The sequence below is a fragment of the Diorhabda carinulata genome, chromosome 1, assembly GCF_026250575.1.
Source record: "Diorhabda carinulata isolate Delta chromosome 1, icDioCari1.1, whole genome shotgun sequence".
Classification (NCBI taxonomy): domain Eukaryota; kingdom Metazoa; phylum Arthropoda; class Insecta; order Coleoptera; family Chrysomelidae; genus Diorhabda; species Diorhabda carinulata.
In genome coordinates this window covers 15,897,164-15,915,483 of record NC_079460.1, presented here as the reverse complement: position 1 = coordinate 15,915,483, position 18,320 = coordinate 15,897,164, and the positions used below count along the sequence as shown (strand labels likewise).

Here is an 18,320-nt window from a genome sequence, read left to right as displayed (position 1 = left end):
GACCATAACTTTGAAAAATATGGCGTCTCAAAAGGCTTTTACAACTTTAAATACTACGAAGGGATTTCTTAAAACTGGCATGTATCCTTTTATTACCTATCTATTTTCTGTCCAAGACGGACAGACCAGAACTAAAAAATTGTTGTTCATATAAGACTTCAGAACAAATAAAACCTTTTCTACAGGTGTTTCTTGAGAAAAAACAACAAAATCCAGAAAAACCGTACTAAAGGTAAGGTTCTTATGGATATACCGAATATGGAAATAAAAAGTAAACATGCCTCTGGGGAAGAAAAAATAGACAAAAAGAGGTTTTGAAGAAGTATAGTAGAGCCTAAATTGTACCAAATAAACTGAGACAAGAAACTAAATAATGATGAAGATGAATACTGCTCAAATTATTTTGCATCTGATGCTAATTTAACATATATAGAAAAAAAATTTGATAATGAACGAGAAGAATTTTCAAACGACGTTAACGATTTTGTGTTGGTCTAGTATATCACTAAAATAACCCTGCCTCATTTTGTCGGAAAATTGTGAAAATGATAGACCAGGAATATTTGCTTAATTTTATTAGATGCAAAACACTTGTAACCGCTTTGTAAGTTTTGTAAGTGGAGTAAGTTCTTGTTGAATCTTAAATTTTTGTACTAGTTTTGTACGGATAGTTCTAACAAGTTAGTAGTTTGTTTTATCAGAACTTAAGTATGAAAGTAATTAAACGCAAAAAATATAGATCTGTTATTGCATCGAGATTCCGTATGGTTTATCAACCCGCCTTTTATATGGGAGGCTTAGGGGTTAGTTCAAAATCTGTTTAAGGCCAATTATTTATAACGGCTTCACATAGCACTTAGAAGTACTTATTATTAAAATGTTCAAGTCTTCTACGTGAATCGTTTAAGATTTTTAAGAGTATCCTCGCCCTCATTCTCCCTTATATATTTAAGAACCATTTCCCAGGAGGATTTCATTTCATAGACAATTTTTGTTATTAATTCAAAATTTCAACTTTTACTTAGCGAAAATGAATTCGACCTCAACATCGCACATTATTCATCAATTTGGGGACAGTGTGTACAAAATTCTACAATTCTACGTTTTTAAGGAGGCCCAGCTTCTTAAAATTGTCTCAATAACTGCTCCAGTATTCAGTCGGTGTACATTGTCATATTACGCTGGTAGACAACAAAATTTTTCCTGTAATAACATAAAGCTTATTTTTTTTCTTTTATGGAGACTTCCAAAATTGGCAGTAATCACCCACCATGGATGGATTCCATCGCCATGTGTACTGTTCTAATATCTCCTTCCTGAATTTTCATAAAAAAAATAAAATATAGGAAAGGAAAAAATGATTTGTAAATGACATACGGCAGCTAAGCGATTCATAGAAATCTAAGAGTTCATTTAGTAAATTCCATTCTCCAAGTAATTGCGTGATAAGCTTTTCCAAAAAAAATAATATCGCCCAGCAACATTCTAATTTGTTGCCCAATAAAAATACCCTCCTTCAGTTCATGTTATTTCACTTGGAAAAGACATGTCATCGGTATTTGAATCTCTCACCTTCTTCATTTGTAGCCTTCACAAAGTTTTTCATTAGTCCAAGTTTAATGTTAAGTAGAGGCAAAAGAACATTTTTGGGTCTACAAGAGGCACATACTTAATATTTGGTGATCCCAGATGATATGATATTTGCTTAACATAGTGTTGATTCATTGTATGAGTTTCCCACTACTAAAGAAAACAATATTTCGTCGATTACTTTCAAATCGCCACATAACAAAAAAACGTGTAAGCCAATTATTCTCCCGACGAGCTATGTCTACAGAGGAACCGATTTGGGATTTTTATCCACCTCCACATAATTCCCGACACGTTTGGCACCTTTTACAATCGTTTTAAATAATAATTTTTATTTCAATAACATAAGGTATACCATGTACTATCAGTGAGTCATTTATTTGATGCCTTCTTATCGTGTTTACTGATTTAGGTCATATTGATGAATTAGTTTTAGAATTATATGAAATATGTCAAAATAATAAATAACAGTATAACACAAATTATAGTTGAAAAAATCTAAAAGCGCTTCAAGCAATATTCAAACTAAAAAGTAAAAAATAATTCTTAACATAAGAATCAAATTAGTGATATCAAAATTAATGTGACTATTATAAAAGCGTGGGATGCTTTCTATGAAATTTTTAAACTATGTGTTTTGTAACCATTAGATCTGAATCTGATTAGCGTCCGAGCACTAACCTAATTATTTTTTCGATTGCTGAAAATTATTCACTGAATAGGATTCCCTTTCCATTATTTCCTTCTTTCTCCATTTTCTTATTAATCTCATAATGTCTCTCTAAGTTAAGATGGATGGTAGTATTTCTCGGTGAGTCTCTTAGGTAAGTGACTAAAATATAAATGTACGTGTCTCTAGGATAGCTTAACTGGCAAAGCTTCACAGCATAATCAATAGATGTCGTGGTGTAGAATGATTTGTCTTCTGCGATTGGTTTCCCTGATTTTTTCGAATACTTCTGGCAAATAAATGTTGTTGTATCATTCAGAATTGGCCGTTCTACGTTGCTCAAATGTAAGGGTGACGACAAAAAACATTTGCTACGAAACGCGAACGACTTTTGCTGGATTTGGCTAGTCTTTAGAGACTCAAACAGTCGATTGTTGTTTAGTTTCGGATTCATACGCATAGATCCAGTATTCGTCGCACGGCGATTGAATTTTTTCAAAATTTCTTTGCACTAATCGACACGACCTTTTCTTGGCGATTATCATATTATGCGGTACCCAACACAAACAAATCTTTTTGACACCCAAATTTTCATGCAATATTGAGTGTATGCCAGTAGAACTAATGCCCATGTATGCCCCAATTTCATGGTATGTCACATGACGATCTTGAAATATCAGTTTACGTACAGCATCGATGTTTTCTGGCATAACAGCCCATTTTGGAGGACCTTCACGAAATACAACGTGTAGCGAAGTACGACCACGATTGAATTCGGAAAACCCGCGAAACACGGTGGCTCAAGATGGTGCTTCATGATTAATAGTCGGCACACTGCTGTTGGTTTAATCCACATCGAAATTTATTGGAAATCATCGCAAGGAAATATTCTCTATTTCATTCCATTTTTTGACCAGGATGAATATTTCAAGTATCTGTGAAAAGCTCAAATAGCACTTGTATGATAACACGTTTTGAGTACCTTCACCATTAGAAATGTCAATATTTATGATGGCGATGTCAGATTTGACATATTCCATTCAGTGTGGTCATATCTCCAAACTTAAGTAGCAACCCTTGTATTCTTTAATCTTTTGCTCTAGTGTGTAGTGGATATTTTTTTGGATACATTTAATTTGTTATGTAAATATCAACGATATATTCGAACATGTGGTTAAAGGACAATACACCTACAATTAGCTTTCACTAGCTGAATAATTCCGGAAGTCATTGTGAGACAATAAACGATAACGAAAGTATTAAAAGTAGCTGGTAACATTTTACAGAATTCTTTCGAAAGAAAAGTAGATCAGAATATTGATAGTAATGATAGAACAGATCGAAAAATTCGATGAAAATTCAAACTGTTTCTCCTCTTCTGATCACAAAAAAAGAGAAAGTTATGGGATGGCTATAGAATATTTGGAATGAAATAGAAATAGAAATAAACAAAACGATAAATCTGTTGATAATATTTTGTACATTAAATAACAGCTTTAGTATATTCATCTACACATCTTCCAGATATTTTAGGATCATCATTTTTATGATATATCCGCTTTGTAACTTAACGACAACTTCCTTGGTGTTGTCTGCGACTTTTCCAAAATCTGGTGAACCCGTTTATCAGCCAAATGGCCGATGAAATATACAGCCACGGCTGTTCTTGCCTCGTCATAATGTTTGATACATGCCATTATCGCGTTAAAAACCAAATGATACTATATAGAAGATACCAACAGGGATAACACACAAAATCACGAGCGAGACAACCACGTTTAAAAAATATTCCAATCCAAGTTCTGTAGAGGAAAATAATCATAAGGGGCATCGAAATCAATCTAACCCATTATAAAAACTCAACCCCAACGAGCATCTCTCAAAACTTATCCTACTGACCGTGTAGATTGCCTATAGAATTCTGGAGTCTTAGGTATTTTAAATAGTTGTAATAGGACTCTATCGAAGTTACTTTAGTAGTTTTCTTATAACAATGTTAAAAAAAATAAAAATTGACTATTTTTTGGCTATTTTTGGCTGAATATTAGCTACTATAAAAGATATGATTAACTTCTTTGACATACAGTTAACTTTATTAACTGGTTGGCAATTAAGTACTTTCGCTTTTTACTAATAGAGAGCCTTGTTTTATTTTTTGAATAACTTATGTTAATGCTGTACTTTATCGATTGTCACGTGATACTGGTCACATTGACGTAACTTTGGAAGCAACTAGTGCATAATTTTTATTAAAGCTATTAATTATGGGTTCATTTTAAATGAAGTGCAGAAACGAACACTTTCGTCATAAGTTTATGGTGCTAATTGGTTAACTAGAGGGTACGTGTCAGAATTGGTATAAAAAATTCCGTTCTGGAGATTACTCCTTCAAAGATGAGCAACGTTCTGATATGCCTACCAAAGTCGATGATGACCAAATCAAAATCGTAATTGAAAAGGATCGTCATATAACTATTCGAGAGGTTGCGAACAGACACAAAGAATTTGTGATATGCACCTTAAACGAAATAAAACTGACCCTTTCTTGAAAAGAATCCTCACTGGTGATAAAAAATGGGTCCTATACAGTAACATAGTTCAAAAACGATCATGAAGCAAACACGATGAACCAGCACAAACCACATCGAAAGCTGGAAAACAACAAAAATACCTCATGCTGTCAGTTTGGTGGGATTACAAAAGTGTTGTGTTTTTTGAGCTGCCTCTAAGGAACCAAACGATCAATTCTGATATTTACTGTCAACAATTCATGAGACTGAATGAAGCAATCTTCTAGAATTGTCAAATCGGAAAGGTATGTATTCCACTATGATAATGCAAGACATCACACATCTTTGACAGCTCGTGGGAAACTATTGGAGCTTGAGTGGGAAGTGATACTACATTCTTCATAAGCCCTGATCCGGCACCATCTGAGTACCATTTATTTCGAAGTTTGAAAAAATTCTTTTTATAGTCAAACTTTCACAAATGACGTTGACCTTCAATCGCACCTGGTTCAGATTTCTGCTGATTTATACTACAAAACCGAAATTACTCTGTCGCCAATCCATAATACAAAGGTGTTGATAAATTTGATAAATCATTAAATTTGCAATTTTTCGATATGTGGTATACGCTTCAATCGATACGAAATAATAGTAGAATATTGAAAATAGGTTATACATTATTAGCACACTTCTTACAAAGATCAAAGTATTTATTCTAAAAATTAAGAAGTATTTACTTCACATTTTCTACTTATTCGCCATATTGATGCGAGCTAAATTTCAACTTTGTCAAAAGTACATACCTAAACATCATTGGAAAAACTTCGATTTATATAATAAAATGGCATCCTTTGTTCCCGTAATTTTCGTTTAATGAACTGAAGATCAAAATTTTGGATTTAATCAATTCAAATGCTCTCTAAAACTGATTCTAGTACCTCTAGCTTGTTTATTACTCCTCCGGACTATTGTTAGTACAAAGGAGACTAGTTGTAGGTAAATTACGTAATAATCAATTACAATGTTTTAAACCTAAACACAATCACGTAATATCACTGGAATGTGTACTGTATATACCGATTAATTTTAGATAAGTGCAATTCGCAGGCGAGAGTTTTAAAACTGTAGAAAGTTGGTATATTGTTATTCTGTCAGTTTTGCGTAAATATTTTAGTCACAACAAAATATCAAAGTGCGCGAAGTGAACGTGTATTTAAATGAAATTAACTTTGATTTACACGGTGTGATTAATTTTTCAGATAACCTTTAAGTGTAAGAATTGTTAATTGAACTGTTATGTATGGAAACTAACCATTAGAAAAATACGATGTGTGATAATAGAATGCAATTAGGGAAGAGTAGGAATACTTGACCCCCGTTTAGTTTTTAAAATATAATTCACAATATAGAAGCTATTTCTGATTCCTTTTGTATTCATCTTATTACAACAACCTGCATCCCTTAACACCCAAGTAATAGTAAAAAAATGAATTTTTACTCCCCAGTGAACTAATAATGTTCACGTATAATCAGCGGTGCTGATAAAATTGTTTTGATGTGTTCTTGTAAAACCAGTCCGTCAACTCTAATTGTAGGAAGTTGGAAATATCTTCTTTTTTTTTCCTAAAAGTGAAGTGAAGTAGCTTCAGTAATTTGCCCTTTTTGTTTTCACAAACTCAACTAATAATCAGCAAGTTTATGAGTTTCTGAAAGAAACTGTCCATCATCACTTCAAGTATCTCGTCCCTACCTGGAACTGAAAATGAGTCCACGTCATCTAAATTATCATAACTACTTAACCAAATTTCTTCAGAAAATTTTTTTCACACTCGAAGCTTTCTTCTTGCGATCTCTTTGTTCTGCCTCTAATTCTAGTTTCTCAGGTGTATTAGTTAAAATTCGACATCGAACTTGTTTGCACATTGATCTTTGGGAGCTTTGGGATATGGTAGAACATCCATTGGGGAGAAAGAGGTTGTTCATAGTAAACCTAACAGTCATAAATATAAATTCACAGTTACACGATTTATTTATTTAGATAAAATTCAATTTATCGAAAATATTGAAAAATTCCTACATATAGAACTACTTAAGGGAGACTTGACAGGTAGATTTAACTTTCCTGAGACCACACCAAATGTTTAAAATGAAAATATAACCGAAACATAACCCAAGAACACAGCGTAAATTACTTGAACATATTCGTTATACACAACACCGCTGTGGTACATAAAAGTACTATACTTAGACTACGGAAGAAAATATATACTGCTTAACATAAAAGACCTTTGAGGACGAGGAAAACAAAAAACTGTCTCGCAAACAATATCTGATGCGTTTAATGTAGTTGTTTACTGAAACACTATAGTATGCAATCAATGTTACCAACTAAAGACATTATAAGTATCTTAGAGCGGTAAATTCAAATACAGATCATATGTCCCTGAGGATCCCCTGGCTTACTACTAATAAATTTTTATAAAAATAATTACTTTCGCTACAACTATAATAACTAGTATGTTCCAAAATTTCATGTGTAGAGACAAGGCTGCTGCTACCCGTTAAAAAAGACCAAATGGCCACCAATATTAAATTCTATCTCGATACCTTAATCGGCAAATGTCTTAAATCCAAAACCACCAATTATCAGGAGAGACAAAAAACTGTTCAAAAAATCAGCTAATAAGTTTTTCAGCATTTTCCTTCCTTTTTTATTTTATGACTACTTCTTAGTTGCCTTTCCCTTATTAAAAAAGTTGTTTTTTGTCTGCTTTATGATCTTTTTGGGATCATTTTTCAAAACTCATGCTGTACATGCTCATGGGAGATTTAAGCTATTTTTTTGCTATATATTTTATAATGAATTAAAATTTAATTTGTACAGAGTTTACTTTTTCTTAATCTAACTAATGTAACTAAGTAAGTAGGTTCATTTCTTTGATTTTTATAAGTGCGGTAAAGAGTCGTAAAAATGATGATATGTAGAGTCAATTGTAGGCTTCAGCTATTGCAAATTTCGCTATCCAAAGAGTAATGAATTTGCCTTATATCTACCATGCAAGGGTCTCCTGCTTTTCTTCCAGGTCTAATTAATTTGTAAGTTTCTATTTTTGGGTCTTCTTTGAAGAAGTCATAGTGCTAGTAGATAGCTTCATGAGGATTGATCTTGTCGGTTGTCGCACAAATTTCAACGTAATCGAAAGGAATTGATATGATATGGTGGCATAAAAATTATAACCCTCTTTGTTATCATTTATATTCCAATAGTGCAAAAAAACAATTTCTCATAGCAGTTTTCTTTCAGTTATTCCACTTTGTAATAATGAGCAATAGTAAGATGTTCTGGCTATTTATTTCTTTGTTAATATAAGATAAATGTGTACCCTCCATTCCAGACTAACTCACTTGTTTTTTTTTTCAATAGTTGTTTTGTTAAGACTGTTATTTACCCGAAAAGCTAGAGAAAAGTTGACAATTTCAAAGTATAACTGAATTAGTATCATGCAAAATATTACGGAGATATGAAAGGGAGATTTTTTTGTTAAACTATCTCTAACATAAGAAAGAAATTTTTACCGTTTTATGATATTCTCGTTATTCGTAATTGGCATCATGAAATTATCTACAACTATTAGCCTTTCTATATGTACATTGTATTTTTATTATTTCATCTGATTATTATATCGTTTATTTGTTCTATTCACTAGCCGACAAGATTTTCGTAACACAGGCGAGACCTTTATTTTTAAAATGGAAATACCCATCCAATAATAGAAAAAATGTTTATTAAGCTCTAACACGCACCACTTTTCAATAGCTCAATTATCCCTGGTTACATTAGCAGGTTGGTAATTTTCTAAAGGGACGGTTAATATCGGTAAATTTTATGGCCGAAAAAATACCTGAACTGTATTATTCAGAATAATAAACATAAAAATAATAATAAAAATTAGTATTCTGTTGAGTTCATAGTGCAAAAGTGATAAAGACGAAAATGTCAAGTCAAACGTGCCCCAGTTGCAAAACTTCTCCTAACAAATTTCATTATATTTGTGGAGAATTTATGGTGAAATCGCAAGCCAGGCCATTTTCCAAAAATGTGAAAAAAGTCTATTTCAAATATTTTGGTACTTTAATTGGAGACCAAGACAAGCAGAGGGCTCCCAGGCATAATCCCAGTAAGTGGCGCCTATTTATTGACTCGTCTAAATAAAGTTTAAAAGCAGTGTTAATACACAATGGAAATTTAAAACCGTCTATAACAGTTTTTCATTCTATGAAGATGAAAGAAACTTATGAAAATATTCGCTTGCTTTTAGACAAAATGAACTACAAGTATAAGTGGCAGATATGTGGGGACCTGAAGGTGATTTGGAATTTTAATGGAACCAAGGAGGGCTTACGAAACATTGCTGTTTTCTTTGTCTATGGGACAGTCGGGCAGTAAACCAACACTATGTAAAAAAAATTGACAAGCAAGAAGTGAGTTTTAACCGGGATCTCAAAATGTTAAGTTTATACCCCTTGTAAATCCCAAAAATGACCTTTTGTCCCTCTTCACATTGCTAAAGCTATGGATAATGAAGGTGATGGATTCAAATACCTTAGAGAAGTCTTTCCCCAGTTGAGTGATTCCAAATCAATGGAAGGTATTTTTTTGGGTCACAAATAAGATAATTGCTAGACGTTGACAATTTTGCAAAAAAGCTCACCAGATATGAACTTAGAGCATGGAAGGCATTTGTTAATGTAGTTAGGGGATTTTTGAGCAACAATATGGATACAAACTATAAACAGTTAGTTGATGAACTTCTAGACGCATACAAATACCTTGATGCTCTAATGTCATTGAAAATTAATTTCCTCCATTCCCATCAAAAATTTGGGAGCTGTCAGTGATAAGCAGGGTGAAAGGTTCCACCAAGATATTAGAACAATAGAAATTCGGTATCAAGGACGATGGGATTCGGCCATAATGGGTGATTATTGTTGGTTTTTAAAAAGAGAAAGTGCAAACCCTCAAAAAAGGAAAAAGTAGAGCTAATTGATAGTTAGAGATTTTTTTTATAATATATGTGAGGGATGTTTATTAAATGTAAACTATAAATATTTATATCATTTTTCTAATAAATATTAAATTTTTTGCCAATGAATATGGTTCTATAAATGTAACATAAAAACCTCACGAGTTACAATGATTTTTTTCATATTTTCGTATTTGTTTAGGTACATTTTATCACAAAATGCTCTTCATTCTTGTGTTACTACAAAAATTTTTTTGTCGACCAGTTATTAGTTCATTTGTTAACTTTTATATATATTTGTCCTACTGAACACACTGGTTACACTACCACTAAAGAGCGTATCGATAACCAAGTTATCGTCTTCAAAGACTAAAGATAAACTTATATTTGTCCTACTCATTAATTGGTCTCCTGTGGTGTAAGAGTATATTACTCAAGGAGCGAGTAATGATGACTATTACTCTTAAGGATGATGTAACTCATGCGAATGTATGGTTTATCATTTTGGTCATTTGAAAATGGAAAGTTTGTGACATGAGGTGGTTGGTGAACGATCTAGATGTCATTGTTCTTTTGACAGATATATTGACGATCTGGAGCTTCTTTAAAAAAATTAATCACTTCCATCCATGTAAACGTCTTGGCTTTTTTGGTCGAAAACATTTTAGGAAAGCAAGCTTCAAATAACTCCACATGGTGGAAAGCCCATATTGAAAATTACTGGTACTTTTTGATTAATTTATAAAAATAAATTCAGAAAAATAGCGGCTGTTTCTGTTAACGATGCCATAAAATTTTTGTAAACGGCATTATAATTCCTTTTTAATTCTTTAGGTAACAGATTTTCTAAACATATCTCAAGATAAAATTCACAAAATGTAAAAACTGGCACAATTATTGTTTGTAAATCAATTATCATAACTATAAGAACCTCGTACCGCCTATTTGCGCCAAAATATTATGATTTAATTTAATGTGACTTTTGACATGATGATTCAATTGCCAATATTCTATTTGTAATCTATAGATTATGTGTTGTAGATAAATGAATAAATGTTATACATATTTTTATTCCGACATATATCCGTTAGTTGCGGTTTTATATCACCACTGATTAATTTCATACTTATTTCTAATATAAAATAAATTGCATTACTGTTTATGAACTTATGTTTATATTTGACGCACTTTTCTTAGAAAAACGGTGTTTTATTATCGAAAAACATATCGACAATGAAAAATAAAGCGGATATGAACTGTCAAAGAAAATAAACATACTTTTATTTACGTTTCAGTAATATAAATGAACCTAATAAACCAAAAATAGATGCTAGTGTATGAGATATTATACTTTCGCTGTAATGAAATAAATCTTTGATAGAATATAATGAAACGCGAGTTTAATAATCTACGGTTAATCGGTTGGTCAGTGACAAGGAATAATAAAGATAACTGATTATATTTTACGCTCTCTAGCTACCTTAATCCTTCTACTAACTATTAGTACATTCTTGGCAATGCACTGGTCAACAAAACTTTTTTGTCACACAAAACTTTACCAAATTTTGAATGTTCTATGGCCACCAAATATATCAATGGAAAACAATTAACATCAAGGCATATATATTTATAAAAAGTTAAAAAATCACTAACAAATATTCCTAGACACTTTTCTCTTGATAGCGCTTTTCTATTAAGGAAACGTCCTGATGAAATATTTCGTCTTGTTTGTCACTCACAGTACCCAAATTTTCGGAGAAGAAATCCAGATGAGAGTACAGTATGAATTATAAGCTCATTAATTAAGTCTTATTTTCCTTTATGGTCTTATGGTTTCCTAGAAAATTTTGGAAACATTCACAAAAAATTACCATGCGACTTTCTCCAGATCATTCAGCTTTCTTTCAAAGTTTGTATCCTTTCCGCAATTTGTGAATCAATAAATTTGAGAAATTTCTCTTTCTGGTATAAGAATCCACATACATAGGTTTTACGAAATTTTTTATCAGGCCGTGCTTTATATGCAACGGTGGTAAAGTATGTCGTCAGGGCTCACTAAAGGATCATTTTTAACATTCTTCTGCCCTGGAGTAAGTGATCCACGCTTGAGCCATACTTTGAGTAGTGACATTTTCTGTCTATTCTGTCCCATTCGCAAAAGAAACAGCAATATTTTGTGCAACCAAGCTGTAGCCCAAGCAAAAGAGCAATGCATTTAAAATCGCCAGTGACTTTGATCATATTCAAAATCAATAAATTCATCACTACAGAAATGTTATTACAATAGACTAAATCATCTGCTTTAGAAAAGTAAGGTTTCATTTCATCGTCACGATATCGGAAATAAGAAATTTTCGTTCCAGGAGAAAGTAAATTCTGATAGTTTAATCTAGACCCTAAAAGCTCAACTTGTTTTATAGACAAATTCATATCACGTACCAAATCATTTAAATCACTTTGTATCAATAAATGCGGTTGACGGTTGATAACTCGGGTCACTCTCTTGAAATACCTCATCGGATTGAATAAGATCAAATTCCGGAATAGAAACAGAATCCTGACTTTCTGCTTGATTAGAGGCTTTGGCACAGGTAGTTCTGCACTAATGGAATTGGTCTGTTGGTCGATGATAAGTTTGGGTACTGGACAGTGTGTTTGGACTTGGTGGTGACGCCTTTTGTTTAAATCAAACATAAATAGCAATCACTTACATGATCTTTTGGTTCCGTCCAAATCGTATACCAAAAAGCAAATGTCTAGATTCTTGTTAAACCCAACCTGATAGGAGTCTCACATACGTTACACAAAATATATGTAGAACCCAAGATAAATTTTGGTTGCACATAGGAAAACGAAAGTCTAATAGCACTTTTCAATTTTCGACGATGAGATACAAAATTGTTTTGAATTCTCCACACACATAGCATAAGAAAATATAACTGTCACAAAAAACTGGATGTGACTGAAACAAAATAATATTTTTTTGCTTGAGGGTACATCAAAACAAGTAAAAATCATCGTGTTCGTGTGACAAAAACAGTGTTTACCAGTGTAATTTCACGAATTATTGGGATCGATGTATTTTGTCGTCTTGATTTTTATGAAAATGAGAAGGTCATTTGATTGGCGAAGCATATATACAATAAAAATCGAAATGTGATTAAGGAATGCAGTTAATGATGGGTGGAAAAGAATATAAGATAACATATCTGTCTAGAGTACTATAAACGAATTGAAAAAAAAATTCGCTAATGGCAACTTTTCGACCTACCATTAAAAAAGTGGAACTGGATCCGGCGCCGTAAAAGTTTGTAAATCTACATGGTTGAGTTCATCACAACAAAAACGTGGAAGCAACAAAGAGAGTCTCCAGATGATCGCTATCCATATTGACTGACACAGTACTGATTCATTTAAATTGTGCACGTCGTTTGAGCGGCCTGCTTGCTTGCCATCTCGTATACTTGCCAAGTACGCAAATAATTGTGTATTTGTATGGCTTTAGACGAAGGACAATACCAGAACCCATTGTAAAGAGAGGTCGATCCGAGCGGAAAGCTTTGTTGTGTGTCTGGTGGAATTATGAAGGTTCATTGTCTGTATTTCGAAACTATTCCAGGTGATCGAGCTATGGTATATATTGGACAGCAGCCGATGTGAATGTATGAGGTTTTATCGGAAAAATATTCATGTAACTAAAATCAGATTCTTTCATAACAAAACAATGCTAAGCCAAATACAACTTTTAAAGGTACGTGGAATAACACCAAATAACTTGATGCTATTGAATTCCTAACACATTCAGCATTTCATCCCGACCTTGCATCGTCATTCGTACTATTTATTCACATCCATGGGGAAGTTCTACCTAGGGAAAAATTCAATCCAAAGGAAATGTTGAAAATGCGGTGCAACGATTTATTGCATCTAAGCCCAAATAATAGTTTTACCAAGGCCAAAAGAGCTTGTTGAAAGTTGTGTTAAAACCATACAATACGATGAACTATACTTCGAATATTAAGGCTTTCTTTATGAATGATGATTTAATAAACTAATAAAGAAAGGGAATATTGAAAACCGACATTATTTATATTTCTGTTTAAAACAAATTTATTTTTTTTTGCCTCATGAACTCCCATCTCCATTTCCTTGGTTTACTTCTTTTTAATAGCTAGCAGTACCACAACGATCTAACTAAAATAGACAGTTGGTCAAACAAATCACAAAATACTAAAAAAAGGGAATACTAAGAACTTGAGGAAGTTATTCTTGATTTATTCATTGATTTCCTTTTTCCAAAATGAACGCAATCATGACGTTTTTTGTGTAATATAGTTTCATCCATGATAGACCGATAGATATATTTGTGTATCTATGTATATTTTTTCAGGAAATAACGAACCCACAACAAAAGCAGTAACAAAAAATATATTTCTAACGATGAACTCCTCCACTCTCAACCCCGTGCCAAAAAAAATGCCTGAAGAGCCAAAAGACAAACTTACAGATTTTTTTTCGACTTCAAAATCTAGAAAACCAGCACCGATTAATGTGAGAGCTTTGAAAAAAAGTTTTGAAAGTTTGGGTTCTCCTCCGCCTTTGCCACAAAAAGTTCCTGTTTACAAATCGACGTTACCTAAACAAAATAATAAAATAGACAATGCCATAAGTGAAAATATTGCTGCCACTCCGCTTAGGAACGGTGTTAGTAAACGCCACGCTGGAAAAATAGAACCTATTACACCAATCGAAAAAATAACATCCTCGAATGTTGACAGGCGAACTATTGTTCTGAAAATGGATCCAAAAGGAACTAGTCTAGGAATTACTCTATCTGGAGGTATTGACGAGAACAAAGATATAACGGTGAGTTATTTACAAATACATAACATTCTTTTTTAATACTGAACACACTGTTTTCACTACCGCTACACCAACACTTACAATTGACACTGATGCATGTTTCAATAACCAAATTATCGTCTTCATAGACTGAAGGTAAACTACAGATATGTGGATAATATTTTCGCTATATCTGAAACGGAAAAGGGGAAAGTAGAAAATTTCACTTTAAAAATCAATTCCAAATTACCATCCATAAAGTTCACTTATTTAATGGAAAATAATGGACAGTTACTACGTTTAGAAACAGTAGTAAATGAGAATAGTAATAGACTAAAATTTGATATATTTAGAAAAAACCTCGCTACTTGCAGGAACATCCCGTCTAATTCCTTCCATTACATCCGACATAAGATAGCAATTTCCTGATACATTGTTTAATTATTCATTCTCCACTTAACGTCAAAATATTCAAAAGATACAAACAAGAAATGACTTTTATTGAGGATGTGGCTGTACTTGATGGTTAAGATAAAATAATAGTAAATAGGTTAATTAACTGTAATAGGTTTAAAAAGTCTCTATGTGGAGCTACCTTATATCAAAATCAAAACGAAAAAAAAAATAAACGAGTTGCTCTAGTACCTTTGAGTTCATCTTATACGAAAGGATGGGAAATAATTTTTATTAGAGTACGTTTTAAATTGGTTTATAAATCTAGCAATACATTAAAACAATTGTTGGGCAATCCCAAGGATAGGATACCAGATTTGGAAAAGACTGGTATTTATGAAATTAACTGTAATGATTGTGGCAGGTTGATTTATACCGAGTACGCTGCCAGTCATATCATGAAATAAATATAAATAATGTTTAATTGTTAAAAAATGTATCCAAAATAAATTATTGAATGCATTTGAGCGCACAGCCCACTCCATAGTTTAATAGTTAAGAAATTCGTTTCGATGGTTATTTCGATCCAATTATCAAGATTCCACACATCCTGCTCTTCTTTCACTACTGACTGGCTAATGATCTGTTATATCTTAAAAATTTATTCACTTTCGTCCTATGATCTCAGCCTTCGAAGTAATAATATAGTTTATACCATCGATTGTTTTAAATATTTTGTACACTGAAAAAGCACACACTTACATTTTGCTTGCGTAAATCAGAGTTCCTACTTACTGGCATTTTCAGTGACAGATAATTCAATAATTAATTTGAGTTCACTTGAACCAAAAGTGTACTTAATGCCTCCTCAGTTAAACAAGAGAAACAAGACGGGATTTTGCGCCGGAAGATTGAGTCTGAAGGAAGAAATATTTAAAATGCGGCACAAGATTAATTTTGAATCTTGTGCAATCGGCTGCAAGTGCTGCATATGCAACAAACTTTCCAGGATGCCGTCTACAGCATGTAGACGAATAAAAGCTTCGGATTTCACAGACTGTGAAATTCAACCGGAAAGCAACTGAATTCGCTGTTCTAGTGGACCAATACGTTTCAATGTTTTCATTCTATAGCTGTTCAATAATGACAACGAAAGATTTCATCGTTTTATCTTGTTTGTTTCATCAAAATTCACTGAGAGCATTTTTTTAATGCTTGAGTAACACCTTCAACTAGGTGTCCATATCAACTCAAACTCTTCTAGGTCGATTCAAAATGATGAAGGAAAAAGAGTTTTTGTTGTTATAAATACAACGATAAAAAGAGATTTTTTAGTATTAGTGAGTGATGGACTTTTTGCGCTTTAGTAGTCTATTCAATATATCCATTGCATACGTTGTAACAAACAAATAGGTTTGCATGGTAAGAATCTATCTGGACTGGACAGAAAGGGTTAGTGATTATGGTATAATGAGCAAGACTTGTATGCAATTTCAATGAATAGAACTGTACATACTAGCTTCGTAAACTCAAATTGGGACGTTTTGTGATATCCAATTCAGTATTACTAATTACACTCTTATTTATTGTTTGACACTAAACTAAATCATAAAACACACATAAAAAGTAAACGTAAAAGCACCCGCCATTAATATTACATACAATCTCGGTATCGCTTGATAAAATCCCTGTCAAACTGTGTATGAAAATGTTCTAGCGATAACATTCAAAAACAAAATCACTTGATCACTTCCGTTGATACTAATAACGTCGTTTTGATATATGACGATAGTGTTGATCTCTATTATCTACTGTTAAAGAAAGATATAAACTTCAGCCATGACGGTACCTTCAAGTGGAATCTTACAAGTTGCCTGATACTGAATCTTTTTCATTTTGTCGGTATTCAATAACTTTTTGGCAAAGTTTAATCGTCTAACTTGATTGGGAATTATCTTCAACAAGTTTGAGATTCAACACTTTTTATTACTTCTATCAGTTGCATCAGTTTTATAACATTTCGAAAACGTTTTCTACATAAAAATTCTCTTATTCATTATCGACTCCTTTGTCTCAAGTTATATCTTACTAGAGCTATTCATTACATTCCTGTTTTCTAAGAATATGACAAAAGATCACGGACCATAGGTACATTTAAACAAAGTAAATACCTTGAAAATGCTAAAGCGTTGATAAACACAAAGAAAATCATATGAATCAATAGAGGTTGGTAGTAGAGATTTATAGACTATTAATATACATTTTATAAATCGCTTAATAATAGCGAATACTCTCCTTATTTGTAGGTGTAGGTGAGAGTGGGAACAAACCACGGAAATGATATTTAAATATATTTTATTGTCTGAAAGAGAATTTATTAACTATTTAACAAAGATTTGAGTATTATGCAATACGAATAATAACCACATTCATACAAATGAATATATTAATATTTTATGCGAGAATTATAACATACAAATCAATAAATAAATAATATTAACAATAATCGATATAGGTAAAAGTGAAAGGACATTATTAATAAATGTTTATGGAATGTAATATTGTACTTTATATTGAAAAATATTCATCAATCACAGTACAACCATGATCAAACAGCTTTGTCCACGAGTCTGATTCATAACCATTTCATATACTGGTCGCATACGTTCTTTCAAAATTGTCAATATCATTCCATTCAATTCTGAATTCTAAATAACAGTTTCGTATTTTTGATAGAGCTTCAGATTTTCATGCGCAATACGGTAAGATAGGGGAATGGCGGTTACATAAGTATGGATCCATTTATCTTAGGAACTTACAGCATAGGTAATCATTTATTTACAGAGCCTATATAGTAGACTGGAGATATACATCAAGCACAGTATCAATCTATCACGGATTTCATATTTTTCATTTTGTAAAACCTTTCATTGACTGACTAAACTGTTTACCTTCAATCTCTGATGACGATAACATGATTATCGAAACGCGCGTCAGTGTAATTGTGAGTGTGGGTGTAGTGGTGGTGTAAACAGTCTTCAGTACGAAAAACCTGAATAACGTTCACAAAATGTAACAAGCATATTTGGATATTATAGTAAATGTATAGCAATGAACTTTAAAAAATATATTCAATGGCATAAATCTCTTTAAGCTTACCTTTAACTGTTTTTTTGATTTTATAACAACCTTTACACAACTATCAAACTCACTACGCTCGATGCAAAATGTCACCGCTTGGTAAATAAGTTTACTCGGCCCCATACTATAAGGGTGACATTAATAGTAATA

General features: G+C 32.5%; 1 protein-coding gene across 1 annotated transcript in view; it reads left to right on the top strand.

The window, feature by feature from the left end:
* Positions 1–18,320, top strand: part of LOC130897799 (uncharacterized) — a 69,368-nt gene that overhangs the window by 45,777 nt on the left and 5,271 nt on the right. Inside the window, exon 5 of the mRNA XM_057806710.1 lies at positions 14,185–14,660. Coding sequence (XP_057662693.1) covers positions 14,185–14,660 — 476 coding nt within the window. The remainder of the gene's footprint in view (positions 1–14,184; positions 14,661–18,320) is intronic.